Source organism: Triticum aestivum, chromosome 7D, assembly GCF_018294505.1.
Source record: "Triticum aestivum cultivar Chinese Spring chromosome 7D, IWGSC CS RefSeq v2.1, whole genome shotgun sequence".
In the NCBI taxonomy this organism is placed as follows: domain Eukaryota; kingdom Viridiplantae; phylum Streptophyta; class Magnoliopsida; order Poales; family Poaceae; genus Triticum; species Triticum aestivum.
This window is the reverse complement of record NC_057814.1, coordinates 243,574,731-243,595,092: the sequence shown is the minus strand read 5'-3', so window position 1 is coordinate 243,595,092 and position 20,362 is coordinate 243,574,731. Positions and strand designations below refer to the sequence as shown.

The 20,362-nt window shown below is 48.6% G+C and overlaps 1 protein-coding gene across 1 annotated transcript; it reads right to left on the bottom strand.

Annotated features, from left to right (window-relative positions):
* Window positions 1–565: 565 nt before the first annotated feature.
* Window positions 566–2,446, bottom strand: LOC123168539 (uncharacterized). Its single transcript, XM_044586419.1, has 2 exons — window positions 1,045–2,446; window positions 566–938 (listed from the first exon to the last, which is right to left on the bottom strand). The coding sequence occupies exons 1-2, from the start codon at window positions 1,483–1,485 to the stop codon at window positions 897–899; spliced, it is 483 nt and encodes a 160-aa protein (XP_044442354.1). The 5' UTR covers window positions 1,486–2,446; the 3' UTR covers window positions 566–896.
* Window positions 2,447–20,362: the final 17,916 nt, after the last annotated feature.

The following is a 20,362-nucleotide window of genomic DNA, read 5'->3' as shown; positions in this document are numbered from 1 at the left end:
TGGCTGCGAGGCTTCGTCCAGCGGGGTACGGACGTGTCCGGCGGCGGCGGGGAAAAAATGCTAGGGTTGATCTGCGAATGTATTCGGAGGGGGAGGTGTATATATAGGTAGAGGGAGCTAAGAGGCTCCAAATGAGGTGCGGTTTTCGCCCACACGATCGTGATCGAACGATCTAGAGCATGGAAGAGAGTTTGGTGGGTTTTGGGCTGTTTAGAGAGGGGGGTTTTGCTGCAACACACAAATGGACTTTGCGGTTGCCCGGTTAACCATTGGAGTACCAAACGACCTCCAAATGGAACGAAACTTGATCGGTGGTCTACCGGTGGTATACCAAGGCCACTTGACAAGCCTCGGTCCATTCCGAGAACGTTCAACACCCGCTCGCAAAAATAAACAAGAGGGGTGCACCGGAGGAGGTGGGAGCGCCGGATTGCAAAATGGACAACGGGGAAAATGCTCGGATGCATGAGATGAACACGTATGCAAGTGCAATGCACATGATGACATGATATGAGATGCATGACAAGAACAAAATACAAAACGAAAAACAAAACCCGACCACGGAGGGAATATCATAACACATAGCCGAAAATGGCAAGAGTTGGAGTTACAAATATGGAAAGTTACATCCGGGGTGTTACACCCCCTCCCTGAGCGGCGTCCTCAGGAGAACTGAGGTACCCCGAGGGGCCGACCTCGATTAACTCTTCGGGTAAGTCTATGCATGGGGCCGCTGCCTAGTACAGGGCCTCTAGGTCCGCCACTGGGTCCAGGCCCAGTGCCCAGGCGACCGCTTTGAACCCCATTACTTGGTGGGGCAGCAGTTCCGGGGAGGCAGTCGGGGAGGTGAGGGACATGGTGAAGAGATTGGTGTCGACCACCTCCCTTCCCCTAGGTCAGAAATTCATGAAGGTTGTTCTCAAAAGCACTGGCCTGCACTGGAAAACCAACGTCATTCGTAGAGCTGACATAACAAGAAAAGGTATAAGCCAACAACGAGGATACATGTAAAAAAATCATGGATTCATGCGGAATAAAACTTACGGCGAGAAATGAAACCCCAAAAGGAGCTGGTGGAAAAATTGGGCGGTAGTTGCAGCATTTGTCGGGACTACGATTCAGGAAGTCCTCCCCGGTCGTCCTAGTCGGCTGCCCAATCTGAATCGTCCCTGATGAACCTTGGCAGACACCTTTGGAGTCGCAGAGAGGGAGGTAGTGGAGAATCTCCAACCGAATGCGATCCTCAGCCAGGGGCGCCACTCCCTCTGGAGGGGCCAAGGAGCTGCAATCATCCACCAGGATCTTCTTCACCACCTTCAGCATGGCCACGTCGCTAAGGACGCTATTTGGGCCGAAGTGGGTCCGACCGATGACATTCACATCCGTATATGTCCAGGCGGCCCGGTTCCGCTTCTTCAGAGGAGGCAAACGGCGCCTGACAAAATCAGCAACCACCTTGGCGGTCGTCAGCCCCCTGGAGCGCATCAAGTGCACCAGATCAGAAACGGGTCACATCTTGTAGTCTTCATGGGAGGGGATTTGCCAGTCGTCCCGATGAACCGCCCTCGTAGTAGGGATCCAGGTAGATAACCCCACATCTGCCTAGATGTAACACCGGGACTTTTCCCAATCGTCCCATTTGGAACGAAACTGATGCGCCGGGTACTCTACCTCGTGGTGACCACGCAAGCAGAAGTAACAACTCCCAGGAATTCGAGGGTCGCACTGGGAAGTAGGGTACAACGCCATAGGGCCACTGAGGGCATAACCCCGACAAACATCTCACAGAAATGAGAGAAAATAGACAAATTGAGGATGGAGTTGGGTGTCAAATGAATCAAGTTAATGTGGTAGCATCAAGAATATCCAAAAAGAACCTGGCAAATAGGGGGACAAGCACCACCAGCACAAAACTGAAAAAAATGGACTCCTCCCGCCGGATTGCCGGAAAGTCCTCGCTAGGGTGAGCCACGGTAGCGGGAAGTAGAGGACGCTCCGCGGGAACGCCGTAAGCCAGGACACGCTCCCGAAGCTGGGTTGCTATCCTCAGAATCAAAGGAGAAAGGATGGGCGGATTTTCCATCTTCGCCTTCGGAGGCGAACTTGCGCCCTCATGTACCACCAAAGCCATCTCCTCTGCGGCGGCCATCAATGTACGGGTGTTCCGACCTGTCAACCTTTCGGGCAGGCGCTTAGGCGCCGGGGGGGCATCAGATGTCCTCTTGCTCGCACCTCTCTTGAAACACATGGCGAAAATGATGGTGGCACATGACTGTAGGATGGAGCAGCGGGGAAGGGGAACTGTAGAAAGCGCCGGAGGAAGAGGTAGAAGATAGAGAAAGAAAACTTCCGCCTTAAATCACACGGAAGGAGATGTTATTTGATGGGACCACATTGCGCATGGAGAAAGAAGTTACCACCCTGCGGTATGGGAAATCGCCATCCCATGTTCACACGAAAACCACTTCCCTTTCCCACTAGACGCACGGCATCGCCGGTTCCTGAGGCCGACACAATTATTACTTTGAGACATTCACATTTGTTCCAGTAAGCTGAATCCACTACTCAAATTCACTATCAAAATGTTCATAACATTAAAAATTATTTAAAGTTTTATGAACTCAGAACATTTTGAGATCTTATGTGCATTCTTCTGAGTTCATATGAATTTGTTATGAATTTTTAAAGTTTTGGTCAAACAAGTTTGACCAGCTAGAAGGGCATTCTCGTGACCTAAAATGCTTGTTAGGGGAAAACTTGAGCACATCAAAAAGCTAGGGGTAAATCTGAGAGTGGGCACAAATTAGTGGCATAAATGTGAATGTCTCTATTACTTTTTACTAGGCCCACCCCACCAAGATTCAGGTGCACGCCCTCCCCTTTGATCACAATCAAAGAACGTTGCGGGCAGGCCCGGGGGCTACTGACGGAACATTTAAACATGGGGTATGCTCAATATGTTGTACATACGTGCCCGCTCGGCCCTAAACCCACTCAGTAATATCTTAAATTATAAATCACAGTGTCACGGTAAAAAGACGAAATCGAAGAAATTAAAATACAGGTGTGGGGCGAAGGAAGATCCACCACAGAAGATCCCCGAGGAGAGCCATGACGTCAACCATGACGCACCAGGGGGCTGCTTCCCCGAGCTGGCAGGACGCGTCGACTAGAGGAGCTGGCCTTGTGATACACTCCAACCGACCAGGCTATAAATGTCTGACCAGGCTACGAGAGTAGCCTGGCGCAGGGCTAGTCCTAGGGCCATCATCGTGGCGACCTGAGGGGCACGAGACAAGACGAGACACTGGCAAGGAATATAGAGATGGAAGGACGGTGTGGTGCGTTACGTCAGGGAAGGGACTTGGGTGCCTGACCCGGCACCGTGTTAGGTTATCTACTAACCTATCGACAGAAGCAACTGGACTATGCGGACCAAATAACTTCTTTGCACATTGCATTGTATTTTTTAAGCAGACCAAGTGTGGTACCCTCGGATCTATATAAGGGGAGGGCCGTGGTTGGGAGGACAAGCAACACTACACACAGCAACGACCCAACTTCCATGCTCAAGAATAGTTAGAAGAGAGAAGGTAGAGATAGAGATAAGAGTGATCGGGCACTCTAGCTAGTACCCCGACCACCACTTATCTCACCCTGACCACCTCTTTTGTACACACAAGCACTTGTACTTCCAAGCTTATATGGAATACTAACAGGACGTAGGATTTGACGCCACGATGGCGGCCTGAACCTATATAAACCTTTCTATGTTCATGCTCTCCTTTGTTATCTTCTATAGTTGATTGACTTGGTGTTTTAGCCCCTGGCCGAACTAACAAATACGGGGTATCCTTAATCCCGGTGTTTGGAGATTGCCTTCCGGCACACCTAGTCCAGAATCCGTTTAATTTTGTCCAGATCACGTTTGACTGAAACTTGATGACGGGGCCCGAATGCCTCTGTGGTACTCGGGACAAATCAAGTCTTTGGTGAATTTTTTCTATAAAACCTCAACCAATTCGGGGGCTAATGTTGGGGTCACCTACTATGGGTACGATCAGGGGATACGCATCTCGGGCATTACCTAGGGCCCCACATCAAGGCCTCTGGGCCACAGGCACATTCAAATAACCATCAATATTCATTCCATTTGGATGAGGAATGAATATTTATCATTCACTCTGACATTTTATGTGCATTCGGACGCTGGCAGTTCACTCGGCTACCTTCTCATCACTCGGCTACCCCACCATCACTCGGACAAGGGAGGCAAACAACTAGCGTGGAATCTAAAACATCCGAAGGCGCACATCTACAAGCGTTATTAATAATCAATGCTTCGGTTAGCAGTAATAACACTTGTAATAAACTTGATCCATCATTCCCCTGTAAAGTAGAAAGATAGAGGGCGACACACTCTATATAAGCCGCCCCGTAGCACTTAGACAAGGGTTCGCAATCTCTGTAATCATCCATATGCAAGGAAAACAGACAGCTCGAGAGCTCGAGAGGTAGGGTCTTTACCTTCACCATGAGGGGACTGAACTCGTAAATACTTGTGTCACATCTTCGCCATAGCTAGGACCAGCTCATGTTAGTACCGTAGTACTCACTGTCGAAGTTATTCCCACGACACCTTCGACCTCCATCTTCTGGCTCGTGGAGTCTTTCGGTGTATGACAATTCCTGAATATTTTCCAGATTTTTCCTGCTTTGTAAAATTTTCACCTCAGAAGCAAAATGTAAAAAAAAAGGGAAAACAAGAACTGGCCTCTCACACTGGATTGATATGTCGGTCCCAATAAATATGATATAAAATTGTGCCAAAATTATGCTAAATTAATATAAATATGACATGAAACAAACAAAAATTATAGATACGTTGAAGACATACCAGGGAGGATAACGCTTCGTCATTACAATCCCATTCATATTAAGTTTATTTCTCTTTGTTGCTATTTATCTTACTGCTTTTATTTTAACCCAAAAATAAATTGCAAAACTGCCAATCATCTCTTCCGAGATCACTATTCTCAAACAAATGAAACATGCGATGGAGGACAAGAAAGACACAAATCCACCAACTGTGGCAAATTTGCCTCCGTTTATTTTTTTTTGAAAAATTGCCGTGCTTGTCAGCTAAATTTGTCATTCCGGTGTCAACATAAATTGCCATACACCCGCAAAAAAAACATAAATTGCCATAAAAAGATGTTTAGTTTGCCATATCTAAAAATCCGACATCAGATTTTAGCATTTTCATTATTCAAAACTCTAAGGTCATTTTTAAGGATTACTTATAAAGACAAAACTGAGCTCCAAAATGTGTTCGACATTGTATGCAACATCTTGTGCAAGAAAATAGTTTTCCATAAGCCGACATATGCATGTGCTAGACATATAGCCGACCTATGCCCAGGAGATTATTTTACGGGAGAGAGTACACACAAATTGTCTACTTGATGCTTGCCGGTAAACCGCATGTCGTCCAAACGCCAGACTAGTTAACAGCCAGTCAATTAAACAGGAGGTAAAACAAAACAGGTAGAATCCGGACAAGGACACTGAAAAGTTAACCGAATCAACTCTCCCTTTGTCCATCTCGGCATTAAACAAACTAATCAACACCAATGATTAAGCAGGGTGAATCACTCGGTAAACAAACTGACCTTGATCAGTTATATAAGTAGGTGACAAATATTCCCTGATACACTCACCGACTGCCGAGCCAAGCAAAGCAGCAGCCGACGAATGCTATGGCTAAAGAAGTAGAGAGAGGGGCAGAGATGGATGCATCACCGCCTCCTATTGGCCACATGATCGGAGCAGTTGGAACTCACATCAGCACCAGTAGATTAACTAGAAGACTGGGGATTCCGTCCGTCCGGCCGGCCCCGAGGGAATCTCGGTCGCCTGCCTGCTGGGGCTCGTGCGCATCGGTGCATGCACGCTACCTCCTTGATTGAAAAGTTTGAACCTTACTTTGTCCACGAGCTCTGCACGCCACGCACACACTGACGCACGGGTGACTGTTCACGCATATGGGCGCTGTATGCGTGCGTTCCCGCAGCGCCAATCTCCGCGCCGATTGCTCCCGATTGGTTGTTTTATTTTAGTTCCGAAATGGGATTCAGATTTTGGGCTACGACGTGCCTGCATGTGCGCCGTATGCGAGCGTGCGTGACTGGTCACCAGCGTGCGCGCGCATGCACCGCACTACGGCACCGAAGTCTCCTCGTGATCGCGCTCTTCTTGGCCCTCCTTTTGTCCTGTCGAGAAGTCGAGATGGTGTCACGCGCCACCGCGATGCGACCGTGCGGGTGTCGTGGGCACACCGGCGGATGCACAGGCAAAGTCCCGGTGGACCTTTTGCCGCCGCCGCGGCGCTGCATTGGAGGTTAGAGCGGGGCGGCCACGATGGCGAGCCGTAATGGTTTTGCTTGCCGTGTAGGTGGTGGTTGGCCGCGGCGAATTGTGTAGTGTGCTTGGTCATGTGGCTTGGGTGCGTGAGGACAGTTGACATGTTCCCTCTTTTAAGACGTCACCGTGGAGCCCCTTCATTATCATTGTCGCCTGAGGCTTGGGCTCTATTATTGAAGTTCATCACCACTTCTCTCTTAGGGCAAATGTCTGGGAGGTCTGGTCAACTGGTATTTCACGGTGGCTTGGGTTGCGTTACGGTTTCATTGTCGGTCAGGCGAGTGCACAACCTCGATGCTGGTGTGCAAGTTAAAGTGGCAACTTCAAATATCTCCTACGCATATGGTGTTGTTGTCTATGGTCACTTGGGTGGCATAGCCGTCGACTTGACTGGTTCATGGTCTCACGCCAGTGTGGATGCCAAAGCGGCGGCACCGTTCTTGCATGTAGGTGTTGCGTTTGTTGCTTTGGCGACTACATCATCGACTTGATTGTTGTCTAGCCTTCATGCCAATATGGAAGCACGAGCTGATGGTGTCCTAGATTAGGGGTACTCACCACGTCGGTCTATCATTTATGGGCTGGGCTGATGACCCACTAATCACCGAATAATGGGCCAGCTTTACCATGACCCTTGTGTACTCAGGATGGAATCTTCCAAAGACTTGGCACACACTTCAAGTCATATTCAAATACTCGGCATGTTTATCTCTAGATGCAACCGACAATGTTTAACCCTAGGTATCCCCGGTCCCTATATAAGCCGAGGCGTTCAATCCGTAGAGGCAACATCTTTAGACTCATACGATCTCGAGCTAGATCATGTGTACTTTCAACCCATCATATCAATACAATCAAAGCAGGACGTAGAGTTTTATCTCTTCGAGAGGGCCCGAACCTGGGTAAACACCATGTCTCTCTACTTCCCGTTACCATCTAGCCGAGACCACCAGCTCGGGACCCCCTACCCGAGGTCTACCGGATTTACCTCCCACATTGCAGGCCCATGCAGGTCCCGTTGTGTGGTCGCAAAAGCTCGATGGAAGAACCGTTCAACGATCATACCCGTACCGGCGCGATTTCTACATGGGAATATCAAAACCTCGGCTCAACCAAGACGAAGGAGAACTTTGGAACTCCTACCCACTGTCAGGACATGAATCTTGGCGAAACAAATATGGCAATTGGGTCTTCCACCGCAACTTCGGATCTAGTTGACGGCCCTCGAGCGATTGTGGCCCAAGAGCTGCCGCCATGGGATAAGAGTCCCATCTACTCGAACCAAGCTCGGATCCGAGGACTCATCACCGCGACCCAGTCAATGTGGTCACGCGACCTGTCCCAAGAATAACGTTAAATCAACCTCAGGAAGACCTCCCTAGGAAGAAGACAAAAAATCAGCCTGGAATCAAAATTTATCTCCCACCCACCCCCACGTCGAGTATTGCCCCGATAACTCAGGGCCACTAACGTCTACGATTTGGCTTTCGTCGTGCAAAAACTAATGGAGACAGTCCGACAATTCTGGTTGAGATTCTTGTTTGTAGAAACAAAATCCCAGATTGTTGTGACGCAGAGGCCTTAGCGGTGTTTTGATACAATTGCCACAATGGAGGAATCACTAATACTTTTGCTCGACGATGCGTTAGAACGTTCCTAAGCTATCTAACATCATAACGAGATACTATGTCATGGAAGACGCATGGCTAGTATATAAGCATCACAAGGATCTAACATAATCAGGTGATGACGCCAGACTCACATGTCATAACCGACGCGAGAAGCGCTGGAAAACTGAAAAGCCCGTCGATCAGCCCGCACACAAGAAGAAGAAGCCAGGCACCGCACCCAAATCAGTGCTAGACACACTATTGAACCAACCATGCATGATCCACTCTGTCTCAATAAACACGCATCCAACCCACGGGCTTTGAGCATGTTGGGTCATCAGACATGCGGCAAAAGGAGGAATAATACTCTAGATAACCTCGGAAATCAGAAAAGCCGAGGAAAAACATCAAGATGGGAGGAGAAATCATCCTAGGACAGCGAAATCCTAATGATATACGACACTTATCCCTCACGAAACTAGCGAAAGAGAGCTCTTCGGGACATCAACTTTGTTAATCTTGTGGTACCCTCGGATAACAGATGGTCAGATGTCCTGGTCACCTTTGGGCAGGGGGACCAGCCGATATAGAGCCCCGGCCGAGGAGTTGTGGCCTTGGTCCTCGACCCCACAATCAATAGCTATCAATTGACCAAAGTCCTGATGGATGGCGGTAGTAGCTTAAATCTCATATACGAGGACACCTTGGAAACAATGCAGTTTGACAAGTCCAACATTGAGCCAAGTCACACTACCTTCAAATTAATAATCCCAGGAAAAGAAGCATGATGCATCGGCAGTATCACGTTAGAAGTGATATTCGGAACACCCAATAACTACCGAATCGAGGAGTTAACCTTCAACATCGTGCCTTTCCGAAGTGGTTACCATGCGCTCCTCGGACGAGACATGTGTGCCAAATTCTATGACGTCCCACATTTTGCTTACAAGAAGCTCAAGATGCCAGGACCAATGATCACAATCCTAAGCAACACGGCCAGAACGCTCAAAGCCGACAATAAAACGGCAACACTCGCCCTAGAGGTAGAAACCGAGGCCCTCGCGGCCGAAGTGTTAACAACACTATGCGCAACCGTCAACAAGGATGATGTCATTCTAGACAAAAGATCCACATCCATGTCATTCAAACTGGCCGATGAGATAGTAGTATTTCAAGTTCATCCCAGTGACCCATCTAAAATGGCTTCCATCGAAACTCGACTAGACACAGAGCTTGATGAAGCACTACGTAATTTCCTTCGGGAAACTTTGGAAATTTTTGCTTGGCACCCATCCAATATGCTAGGAATACAGAGAAACCTCACCGAGCATAGCCTCAACATAATCAAGGGATTCAAACCCATTAAACAGGTGCTACGAAGGTTCACAGAACCAAAAAGGCATGCAAATGGAGAAGAACTGGCCAAGTTTATAGAAGTCGGATTCATTCGAGAAATCAAACACCCAGAGTGGCTGGCAAATTTGGTCATTGAGGGAGTTATGGACTAAGGGGTCCTCAGGGCGCCGGCCCATCGAATATGGGCTGGAATGGTGAAGCTGTACAATGACATGAGATCTATGAAGCCATGGTGTATCCTCCAAGTTAAGGATAGACAGGATCTTTTTCTCCCTTATTGTAATCTATCTCCAGTAACCCTAACCCTATCGGTGTCTATATAAACCGAGGGTTGTAGTCTTTAGGAGGAGAGCTATATTCATCACCTCATCACCTTATGGTTTAGCTCATGCTGATCTCGAGGTAGATCTACTCTGGAAATCATACTATACATCTAATATAATCAAGCAGGACGTAGGGTATTACCTCTTCGAGAGGGCCCGAACCTAGGTAAACACTGTGTTCATCGTCCCTTGTTCCCCATCGATCATAGATCCACAGCTCAGGACCCCTACCCCGAGCTCTGCCAGTTTTGACACCGACATTGGTGCTTTCATTGAGAGTTCCGCTGTTGGATCGCCAGAAGAATCGATGGCTCAACCATTCATTGGAAACCACACCAGCGCCGAGGGCTTCCCCGCCCCTGGTCATCTCCTCGTCTTCAGCGGCATATTAGTATGCGATGATCCCACTGGTCGCCTTGACCAGATCGAAGGCTTCACCCCCATAGAGGGACTCACTGGTTTAGGGGCATCGACCCCAGGACCAGCAGACTCACAAGAATCAGGTATCTCTCAGAGTTCGGCCTTGAAGCCTGACTCAGACAGACCGCCCACAAGATCTCCTGCCGAGTCGCCGGAGTGTCCGACACCCCCATGTGCCCAGCTGGCGGACCACCTCGTAAGTCTATTCCGTGCAATGGGAATCTCCGTTATCAGGCCCATGGCCTATGATTGGATTGGGCTTAAACCCGACGACCGAGAAATCAACAGTCCTCCGATCACGCACCTCGTCGCCACCATCCAAGAGGCCCAGGAGAGTCCACGACCTTACAAGCTAAGAACGGTGTACACTCGAGTCTCCAGCTCGGAGTTATACACCAGCCCAGATGTTCGTTTAGACTTGATCCCCAATGCAATATCCGACCTTGAGCCGATCCAGCCGCATACCAGTCCGGATCCGAGCCCTGCATGATCAGAACTGGACACGACCCAACCACCCATTAAGGATAGTCTGGGTCCGCTGCAGGAGGGAATCCTCGAATATTTTCCACCCACCGACCATACAGAATACTCCCCGGATTCAGGAAACCCGGACATATGGCACCTCCTGTATGTCAAATAGCTGCCAAACGAGACAGCCCATCATTATTGGGCTAGATTTCTCCTTGTGAAGAACATGATGGCGCCTTGCTGTGACAAAGAGATAATTAAAGCCTTCCAGTTCAACTGCAAGAACGAGGGCCTCTTAAACGCATTCGCTCGTCGCCGAATTCAAAGCTTCACCGAACTATCAGACATGGTACGCAAGTATTGCGCCATGGATAACACGTGGAGGGCGCAACAGATGAACATGGGGCCACTGTCCACCGCGCAGCATGGAATGTCTCGCTTTAAACGGGCATATACAAATCGGTCGCAGGAACGCGAGCCTAACGAAATGAAGACTAGGCCTAGATCATTGCTGGATGAGTTGCTGGATAAACCATGCCCAATACACTCGGTCTTGCTAGACGCAAACCCAACCCACAGACTTCAAGCTTGTTGGGTGGTAAGACAACTGACCAAATATAGCGAGCCAGTCTTGGGCCTTACACCTCGGGATAAGCAGTCTGCGGCTTCACCACAGGACCACAATGTCCTTACGGTATACAAGACGTTCACCTCAAACAATAAAAGGAAAAAGGCTCTTCGAGAACTCAGCCAGATATATCAAGTAACGGCCTCATGGCCATGGGCAGCCGTGCCTATTACCTTCGATGAGAAGGACGAGCTGGGTCCCCGTAGAAATCACGCACCGGCCGCACTAGTCCTCGACCCCATTGTCGATGGTTTTCGGTTGATCAAAGTTCTGATGGACGGAGGCAGTGGCCTCAACCTCATCTACGAGGATACTCTCGACAAAATGCATCTCAATAGATCCCGCATCGAACGTAACCACACCACATTCCGAGGTATAATACCCGGTAGGGAGGCACACTGCTCGGGACGCGTAACCCTGGACGTTGTGTTCGGCACACCTTATAACTACAGATCCGAACCCTTGCTATTTCACATTGTGCCCTTCTGTATGGATACCACGCCCTTCTAGGACGTGAGGCATTCTCAACATTTCAGGCCATACCACATTACGGGTATATGAAATTCAAAATGCCAGGGCCCAATGGGGTTATCTCACTTAAAAGCGACCCAAGCAAGGCTCTGCGAGCCGAAAACAAGACGGCATCCCTCGCTCTAGAGGCACTATCCGAAGTCCTTGCGGCCGAAGAATTGACAGCACTACGCACTACAGTCACAAGGGATGATGTGGTCCTTAGTAAAAGACAAAAATCCACATCATTCAAGCCATGAGATGAAATAGTAAAATTTCAAGTGCACCCAACAGATCCCAATAAAACCGCATCCATAGGAGCACAGCTGGACCCTGCAGTTGACGAGGCGCTAAAAACATTCATGTGTGGAAACTGGGAAATATTCGCCTGGCACCCCTCAGACATGCCGGGAATCCCACGCAGGGTGACAGAACACAGCCTAAACATCTTAAAAGGCTTCAAGCGGCGAGCTTATGATATACGGCTCAACCCGGAGAAATGCGTCTTCGGGGTCCCGGACGGAAAATTTCTTGGATTCATCGTTTCCCATAGTTGAATCAAGGCCAACCCGGCCAAAATTAGCGCGCTATCCTAGCTGGCAATACCAACAGAGCTCAAGCACGTCCAGCAATTGGCCGGATGCATAGCAGCTTTAAGCCGCGTCATATCTCGCCTCGGGGAGAAAGCGCTCCCACTCTATAGACTGCTCAAAAATACCAAGAACTTTCAATGGACAGATGAAGCAACTGTGGCGCTCGAGGAGATTAAAACACTTCTTGTCGGCAACCCTATCCTGGCTGCACCTAGCGTCCACGAGCCCATGCTACTATATATTTCGGCCACCAATCAGGTGGTCAGCGTGGTGCTCGTCATAGAGCAGGAGTCTGTGGGCCACAAGTTCCAAGTCCAGAAGCCGGTCTATTATGTGCCCGAGGTACTCACTCCATGCAAATCACGATACCCGCACTATCAAAAGATTGCCTACACGGTTTTTATGGCATCCCGAAAGCTATGACACTACTTTCAGGAATGTTCGGTCATAGTGGCATCAGAGGTCCCCTTGAATGAGATAATAAACAACAGGGACGCCACGGGCCGCATCGCCAAATGGGCCATCGTGCTCCTTCCTTTTGAGATAACATACAAACCATGCCAAGCTATTAAATCTTAGGTGCTGGCCGATTTTATAGCCGAATGGACCAAAGCCGAACTACCCCAGGAACAGAGTACATATTCGCACTGGACAATGTACTTCGACGGCTCAAAAATGTTAGCCGGACTGGGGGCTGGGGTAATTCTAATATCCCCTACAGGCGACACCGTTCGGTATGTCCTACAAATAATGTACATGGACTCCAACAACGCAACTGAATACGAAGCGCTACTACACGGTCTTCGGATGGCCACGTCAATGGGGGTGCGACGCTTTGAAGTAAGGGGAGATTCAAACCTAGTGATCTCTCAAGTCAACGGCAAATTTGACGCCAAAGACCCCAAAATGGCATCATACAGAAATGCAGTCCTCTGGATATCGGCCCGGTTCGAGGGCCTAGAATTTCACCATGTCTCTAGAGACAGCAATCAAGCCATGGACGTCCTCGCCCGCCTGGGCGCCAAGCGCGACCAGGTTCCCAAATATACTTTCCTCGAGCGGCTCTTCAGACCCTCAACATTTCAGGCCATACCACATTACGGGTATATGAAACTCAAAATGCCAGGGCCCAATGGGGTTATCTCACTTAAAAGCGACCCAAGCAAGGCTCTGCGAGCCGAAAACAAGACGGCATCCCTCGCTCTAGAGGCACTGTCCGAAGCCCTTGCGGCCGAAGAATTGACAGCACGACGCACTACAGTCACAAGGGATGATGTGGTCCTTAGTAAAAGACAAAAATCCACATCATTCAAGCCAGGAGATGAAATAGTAAAATTTCAAGTGCACCCAACAGATCCCAATAAAACCGCATCCATAGGAGCACAGCTGGACCCTGCAGTCGACGAGGCGCTAAAAACATTCATGTGTGGAAACTAGGAAATATTCGCCTGGCACCCCTCAGACATGCCGGGAATCCCACGCAGGGTGACAGAACACAGCCTAAACATCTTAAAAGGCTTCAAGCGGTGAAACGGACTCTACACCTATTTTCCGAACCCAAACGGTAAGCCATGGGCGAGGAGCTGGCAAAACTGTTGGAGGCCGGATTCATCCGCGAGATCAAGCACCCTGAGTGGTTAGCAAATCTGGTCATGGTACCCAAGAAAGACAAGTCCTGGCGGCTCTGTGTCGATTTTAAAGACCTTAACAAAGCCTGCCCTAAGGACCCTTTCCCCTACCAAGAATAGACCAGATCATCAACGCCACCGCCGGACACGACTCGTTGTGCTTCCTTGAAACATACTCTAGATACCACCAGATTAAGATGAAGGAGTCCGACCAGGCAGCAATCCTATTCATCACCCCTTACAGGCCTTTGTGCTTCAATACCATGCCGTTCGGGCTAAAAACTGTAGGAGCCACATACCAACGCATGATTCAAACATGCCTCGAGAGTCAAATCGGCAGAACGCTCGAGGCATATGTAGACGACGTGGTTGTCAAAAGCAAAAACATCGACCAACTGATAGACGACCTCCGCCAAACATTTGACAACTTGCGAGCTTATGATATACGGCTCAACCCGGAGAAATGCGTCTTTGGGGTCCCGGACGGAAAATTTCTTGGATTCATCGTTTCCCATAGAGGAATCAAGGCCAACCCAGCCAAAATTAGTGCGCTATCCCAGCTCGCAATACCAACAGAGCTCAAGCCCGTCCAGCAATTGGCCGGATGCATAGCAGCTTTAAGCCGCGTCATATCTCGCCTCAGGAGAAAGCGCTCCCACTCTATAGACTGCTCAAAAATACCAAGAACTTTCAATGGACAGATGAAGCAACTGTGGCGCTCGAGGAGATTAAAACACTTCTTGTCGGCAACCCTATCCTGGCTGCACCTAGCGTCCGCGAGCCCATGCTACTATATATTTCGGCCACCAATCAGGTGGTTAGCGTGGTGCTCGTCGTAGAGCAGGAGTCTGTGGGCCACAAGTTCCAAGTCCAGAAGCCGGTCTATTATGTGCCCGAGGTACTCACTCCATGCAAATCACGATACCCGCACTATCAAAAGATTGCCTACACGGTTTTTATGGCATCCCGAAAGCTACGACAATACTTTCAGGAATGTTCGGTCATAGTGGCATCAGAGGTCCCCTTGAATGAGATAATAAACAACAGGGATGCCACGGGCCGCATCGCCAAATGGGCCATCGAGCTCCTTCCTTTTGAGATAACATACAAACCATGCCAAGCTATTAAATCTTAGGTGCTGGCCGATTTTATAGCCGAATGGACCAAAGCCGAACTACCCCGGGAATAGAGTACATATTCGCACTGGACAATGTACTTCGACGGCTCAAAAATGTTAGCCGGACTGGGGGCTGGGGTAATTCTAATATCCCCTACAGGCGACACCGTTCGGTATGTCCTACAAATAATGTACATGGACTCCAACAACGTAGCTGAATACGAAGCGCTACTACACGGTCTTCGGATGGCCACGTCAATGGGGGTGCGACGCTTTGAAGTAAGGGGAGATTCAAACCTAGCGATCTCTCAAGTCAACGGCAAATTTGACGCCAAAGACCCCAAAATGGCATCATACAGAAATGCAGTCCTCTGGATATCGGCCCGGTTCGAGGGCCTAGAATTTCACCATGTCTCTAGAGACAGCAATCAAGCCATGGACGTCCTCGCCCGCATGGGCGCCAAGCGCGACCAGGTTCCCAAATATACTTTCCTCGAGCGGCTCTTCAGACCCTCCATAGTATGGCGGGATGATGACTCCGGAACACTAATCAGTGATGCCGCTCAGAATGTTTCCCCAGAAGACGAACCTGATGATCACATCATCGACGGCTCCGCACTCGAGGAAACACCTTCTGCCGGCCGTAATCGCCCCCTGGACAGAAACTCTGCTCGCCTACCTCATGCGAAAACAGCTCCCAGAGGATTAGACGGAGGCACGACGTATAGTCCGACGCTCTAAAGTCATACAAGATCCATGAGGGTGAACTCTATAAAAAGAGCACTACAAGAATCTTACAAAGGTGCATCTCTGAAGAGAGGGGCAGCAACTCCTCGCAGAAATACACGTGGGCATGAGCAGCCACCACGCGACAGCTCGGGCTTTGGTCAGCAAGGCTTTCAAAGCAGGATTCTTCTGGCCCACTTCCCATGAGGATGTCGGACACTGGTCGAACACTGTGTTGGATGCCAGCTATTTGCAAACCAAAGCCACATGCCTCCCACAGCTCTTCGGACGAAAACGATAACATGGCCTTCCGTGGTCTGGGGGCTCGACATGGTCGGGCCACTCAAAGGGGGGACAAAGAAAAAGAAGTACCTATTGGTCATAGTCGACAAATTCACCAAGTGGATTGAGGCAAGATCCTTCATTTCGGCAGAATCCGGACTGGTTGTCGACTTCTTATCTGACGTCACACACCATTATGGTGTCCCCCATAGCATAATCACCGATAACGGCACCAACTTCACCGCCCAGGAAGTCAAAGACCGGTGCGGCAAAATGGGCATTAAGCTCGATTACGCTTCGGTGTACTATCCACAGACCAATGGACAGGTAGAACGGGCCAACGGGCTCATTATGAGCGGCATCAAACCTCGCCTAGTCCAGTCACTTAAACAATCAGATTGCCATTGGGTCGAGGAACTCGATTCCGTATTATGGGGGCTGTGCACTACTCCTAACCGAACAACCGGATACACACCATTCTTTATGGTATACGGTGCGGAAGCGGTACTCCCATGCGACCTCATCCATGACGCGCCTAGAGTACACATGTACGAAGAAAAGGAAGCCGAGCTGGATCGACAGGATGACTTGGACGCCCTTGAAGGAGAACGAGATATATCTCGAGCCCGATCCACGCTTTATCAGCAGCAAGCATGGCGCTACCAAAACCGCGAAGTTCGGGCAAAGATATACAACATGGGCGACCTCGTCCTTCGGCTCCCTGAAAAGCAGAAGCATAAACTCTCGCCCAAATGGGAGGGCATGTACATCATTGATGAAGTACTTATAGGAGGAGCATATCGCCTTTGTGCCCGCCAATGATTGCCTCGAACCGAACCCGTGGAACGCAGCCCGGCTCCAGCGCTTTTACGCCTGAGTTCGACATCGCCACACATACATCCTCACCTCTTCTTCGTTTTTATAGTAATTTTGATATGGCGGGCGTTCGGCTAAACCGAACCATACCAAGCTAATACCATATACATCATGGAATGTTACACCCAGCTTTGCATGGGGGCTCCCTTCGAGGAGCCGAAAAGTATAATCAATGTAAATCACATTTGTTTCGATTACAGCCTTCCCATATCTTTCAAGCCAAAATATGCACTTATTTGACTCAAGATCTTTGCCAAGCTGGGTTGCCTGGCTCCTGTGCTTACCCCTACATTCCCGATTGTTCAGCTAGGGAGTAAAGGGAGCACCTCTGCGATTGTTATGACCGGGTCATCTGGGACCGTACCTCAGACGAGTGAAGCGAAAAGCTAGCGTTCTTACAGAATACAATAAGTCGTCCTAAGGGAAGTGAATATAGCCTCACGCTTATCACCAGGGTTTTCTCGCATCCATTGGTCTCCATTAATCTCCCGTATCCGGACTATAATTTTACCCGAAGAAAGGAACCTTTGGAGGAACTATTTTCATTGGAAGATGTTTCTTACGTCCAACAGTAATATAACATAACTCTCCGCACATGATTCGTCCGTTCGAGCCAGATGGCCGGATTGCCTGGTTCCCAAAGTGTTGCCTTGTTTCCCAAGGCACGTAGTATGGAACACTTCCCGATCACTGATCATGGAGGTAGAAGCCGATGGCCAGTTAAGACAACGTTCTTTAAAGATAAAAATAAGAACGCAGATTGAGCTTGGTCAACGTAAAGTACATAGATACATAGGGACAATTGCATTTTTACCCCTAGTTGGTTCCTACCCACGGGTTTTGCCCTTACTTTTAGAGCTTGCTCAGTTTTGCCCTTAGTTTTTCCGTCGAGGTCCCTCGAATGCCCTTTGACCGTTTGACCAAAACTTTGAAAATTCATAACTAATTCATATGAACTCAGAAAAATGCAAATAAGATATCAAAATATTCAGATAAACATTACCTTTAGGTGCATATCATTTGTATTTAGGACAAAAATACCCTTTAAACGACATGAGGTAATTAATATTATTAACATTATTAAAAATAAAAAAGGTATAAACATTATTTTTTCATGAATAAAAATTACATGCAAATGTAGGTGATGTTTTTTGAACATCTAGATATCTTTTTTGCATTTTTCTGAGTTCGTATCATCTTGTTAATAATGTTCTAACGACTTTGACCATTATTTGGAAACTTCATAACAAGTTGATACGAACTCAGAAAAATGCAAATAAGATATCAGGATGTTCTGAAAACATCACCTACATTTGCATGTAATTTTTATTCATGAAAAAAATATTGTTTATACCTTTTTACTTTTAATAATGTTAATATCATTAGTTACCTCAGGTAGTTTAAACCGTGCTTTTGTCCTGAATGCAAATGATATGCACATAAAGGTAATGTTTATCTGAACATTTTGATATCTTATTTGCATTTTTCTGAGTTCATATGAATTAGTTATGAAATTTCAAAGTTTTCGTCAAATGGTCAAAGGGCATTCTAGGGACCTCGACGGAAAAAGTAAGGGCAAAACTGAGCAAGCTCAAAAAGTAAGGGCAAAACCCGTGGGTAGGAACCAACTAGGGGTAAAAAAGCAATTGTCCCTACATAGAATTGGCAAAACTACTCTTGATCGACATTGTCAATCAATTGCTCTGAAGCACAATCCTTCTGAGAATGGCGAGCGTCTCGCATGACATCATCATACACCAAGCTTAGAGGTATCTCTCGATCGTCAGGACCCACTAGATCAACCTGAGCCATATGCTCTAGGTCTAGCTTGGTAAACGGGTATTTACCATAGCACATGCCTCGCGCGCTCCTTCTCGGCAAGAGGAGATCTTCCATAATTCAAACCTTCGCCGAGCTCCCTTAAAGCGATTGGCTAGTTCGACCATATTCTCTGGTGACACATCTAACGGTCATAACGCCTTCACCATGCTCTTCAGGGCTTTCCGAGCCCTCTCATAGTCTTCGACAGCTCCATTAAAAGGTTCCCGTCATAAGTGCTTGCTTCTTCCTTGGGCCGCTCAGTCAGGAGACCTAACAAGCAGGTGTTGCACATCATCGTTAACACATCAATGGTACTTGCCAACGTAACGGTAAGATTAGCGTTTACGAAATATGCCACCTTTCAATTTCTGGTTTTCCTCCAAAGCTTGTGCGAGTTAAGTTTTCAAACTCGTAATTTCCTCAGCTTTCCGCTGATTCTCTAGCTTGAGCTCATTTTTCTCTCCTGACTTCGCGCCAGCACTCGTTTACCAGCCTCCAGCTCCTTCCGCAACCCGCTTACGGCTTCCGCGACTATACGGAGAAAAAGGTGTTAATGCATTGAATACACTATATACCCGTGAGACAATTTTTTCTACTTATCGGACAATTCACTGCTGGCTTTCCGAGCCGCATCCAGTTCGGCCTTGGTTTCGACCAACTGTGTACGGCTCACCTCAAGGTCGTCGAACAGCTTTTTGCTCTGCTCTCTTGCGGCCTACAAAAATAATATCATCAAACACCCTTAACTCAGTCGTCCCGCCCAAATTAAGGCTTGGGGGCTAGTTGGTTAGGGAACATGATCTGCTTTCAAGCTATTTTAGTTATATACCTACACTTTGGCGGCAAAAGACCGACGGTCCCTTCAAGACCTTTCCGGGCCGCTCCAAGGTACGCATCCACCGAATTAAAAGCACTAAATTCCTATTCGGCAAAGGCAGTATGACGTAAAGTCTCCCTCCGGCGGGGATGATTCATTACGCTCTCGACTTTGGAGTTGCTGACCGAACCATCATCGGAGTTCGCAAGAGGCGCACCGGTTGCCGTGTGTTCGGAGGAAGCTCTGGCTTGCGCCGAGGACTTTAGGCCGGAGTTGTGATTCGGCGCACCCGGGGAATCTTCGGACTGATGTAGGGGCATACTTCTTCTGCCAAATTAAGCAAGCTTTAATAAAAGGGTGTTAAAAGAAACTCTCGATGTAATTCCAAAATATGGTACCTCTGGGCCAAGGAGGCAGGTGCTTTCGCTTCGGTGAAGGCTTTCCGCTTTGATCTCTAGTTAGGGAGAGTGTTGTCCAAGTACCCTCGTAGACCGAAAGTGGAAGCGTTAGCACAACGCGGTTGATGTAGTCGTACGTCTTCACGATCCGACCGATCCAAGTACCGAACGTACGGCACCTCCGAGTTCAGCACACGTTCAGCTCGATGACGTCCCGCGAACTCCGATCCAGCAGAGCTTCACGGGAGAGTTTCGTCAGCACGACGGCGCGGTGACAGTGATGATGATGCTACCAACGCAGGGCTTCGCCTAAGCACCGCTACGATATGATCGAGGTGGAATATGGTGGAGGGGGGCACCGCACAC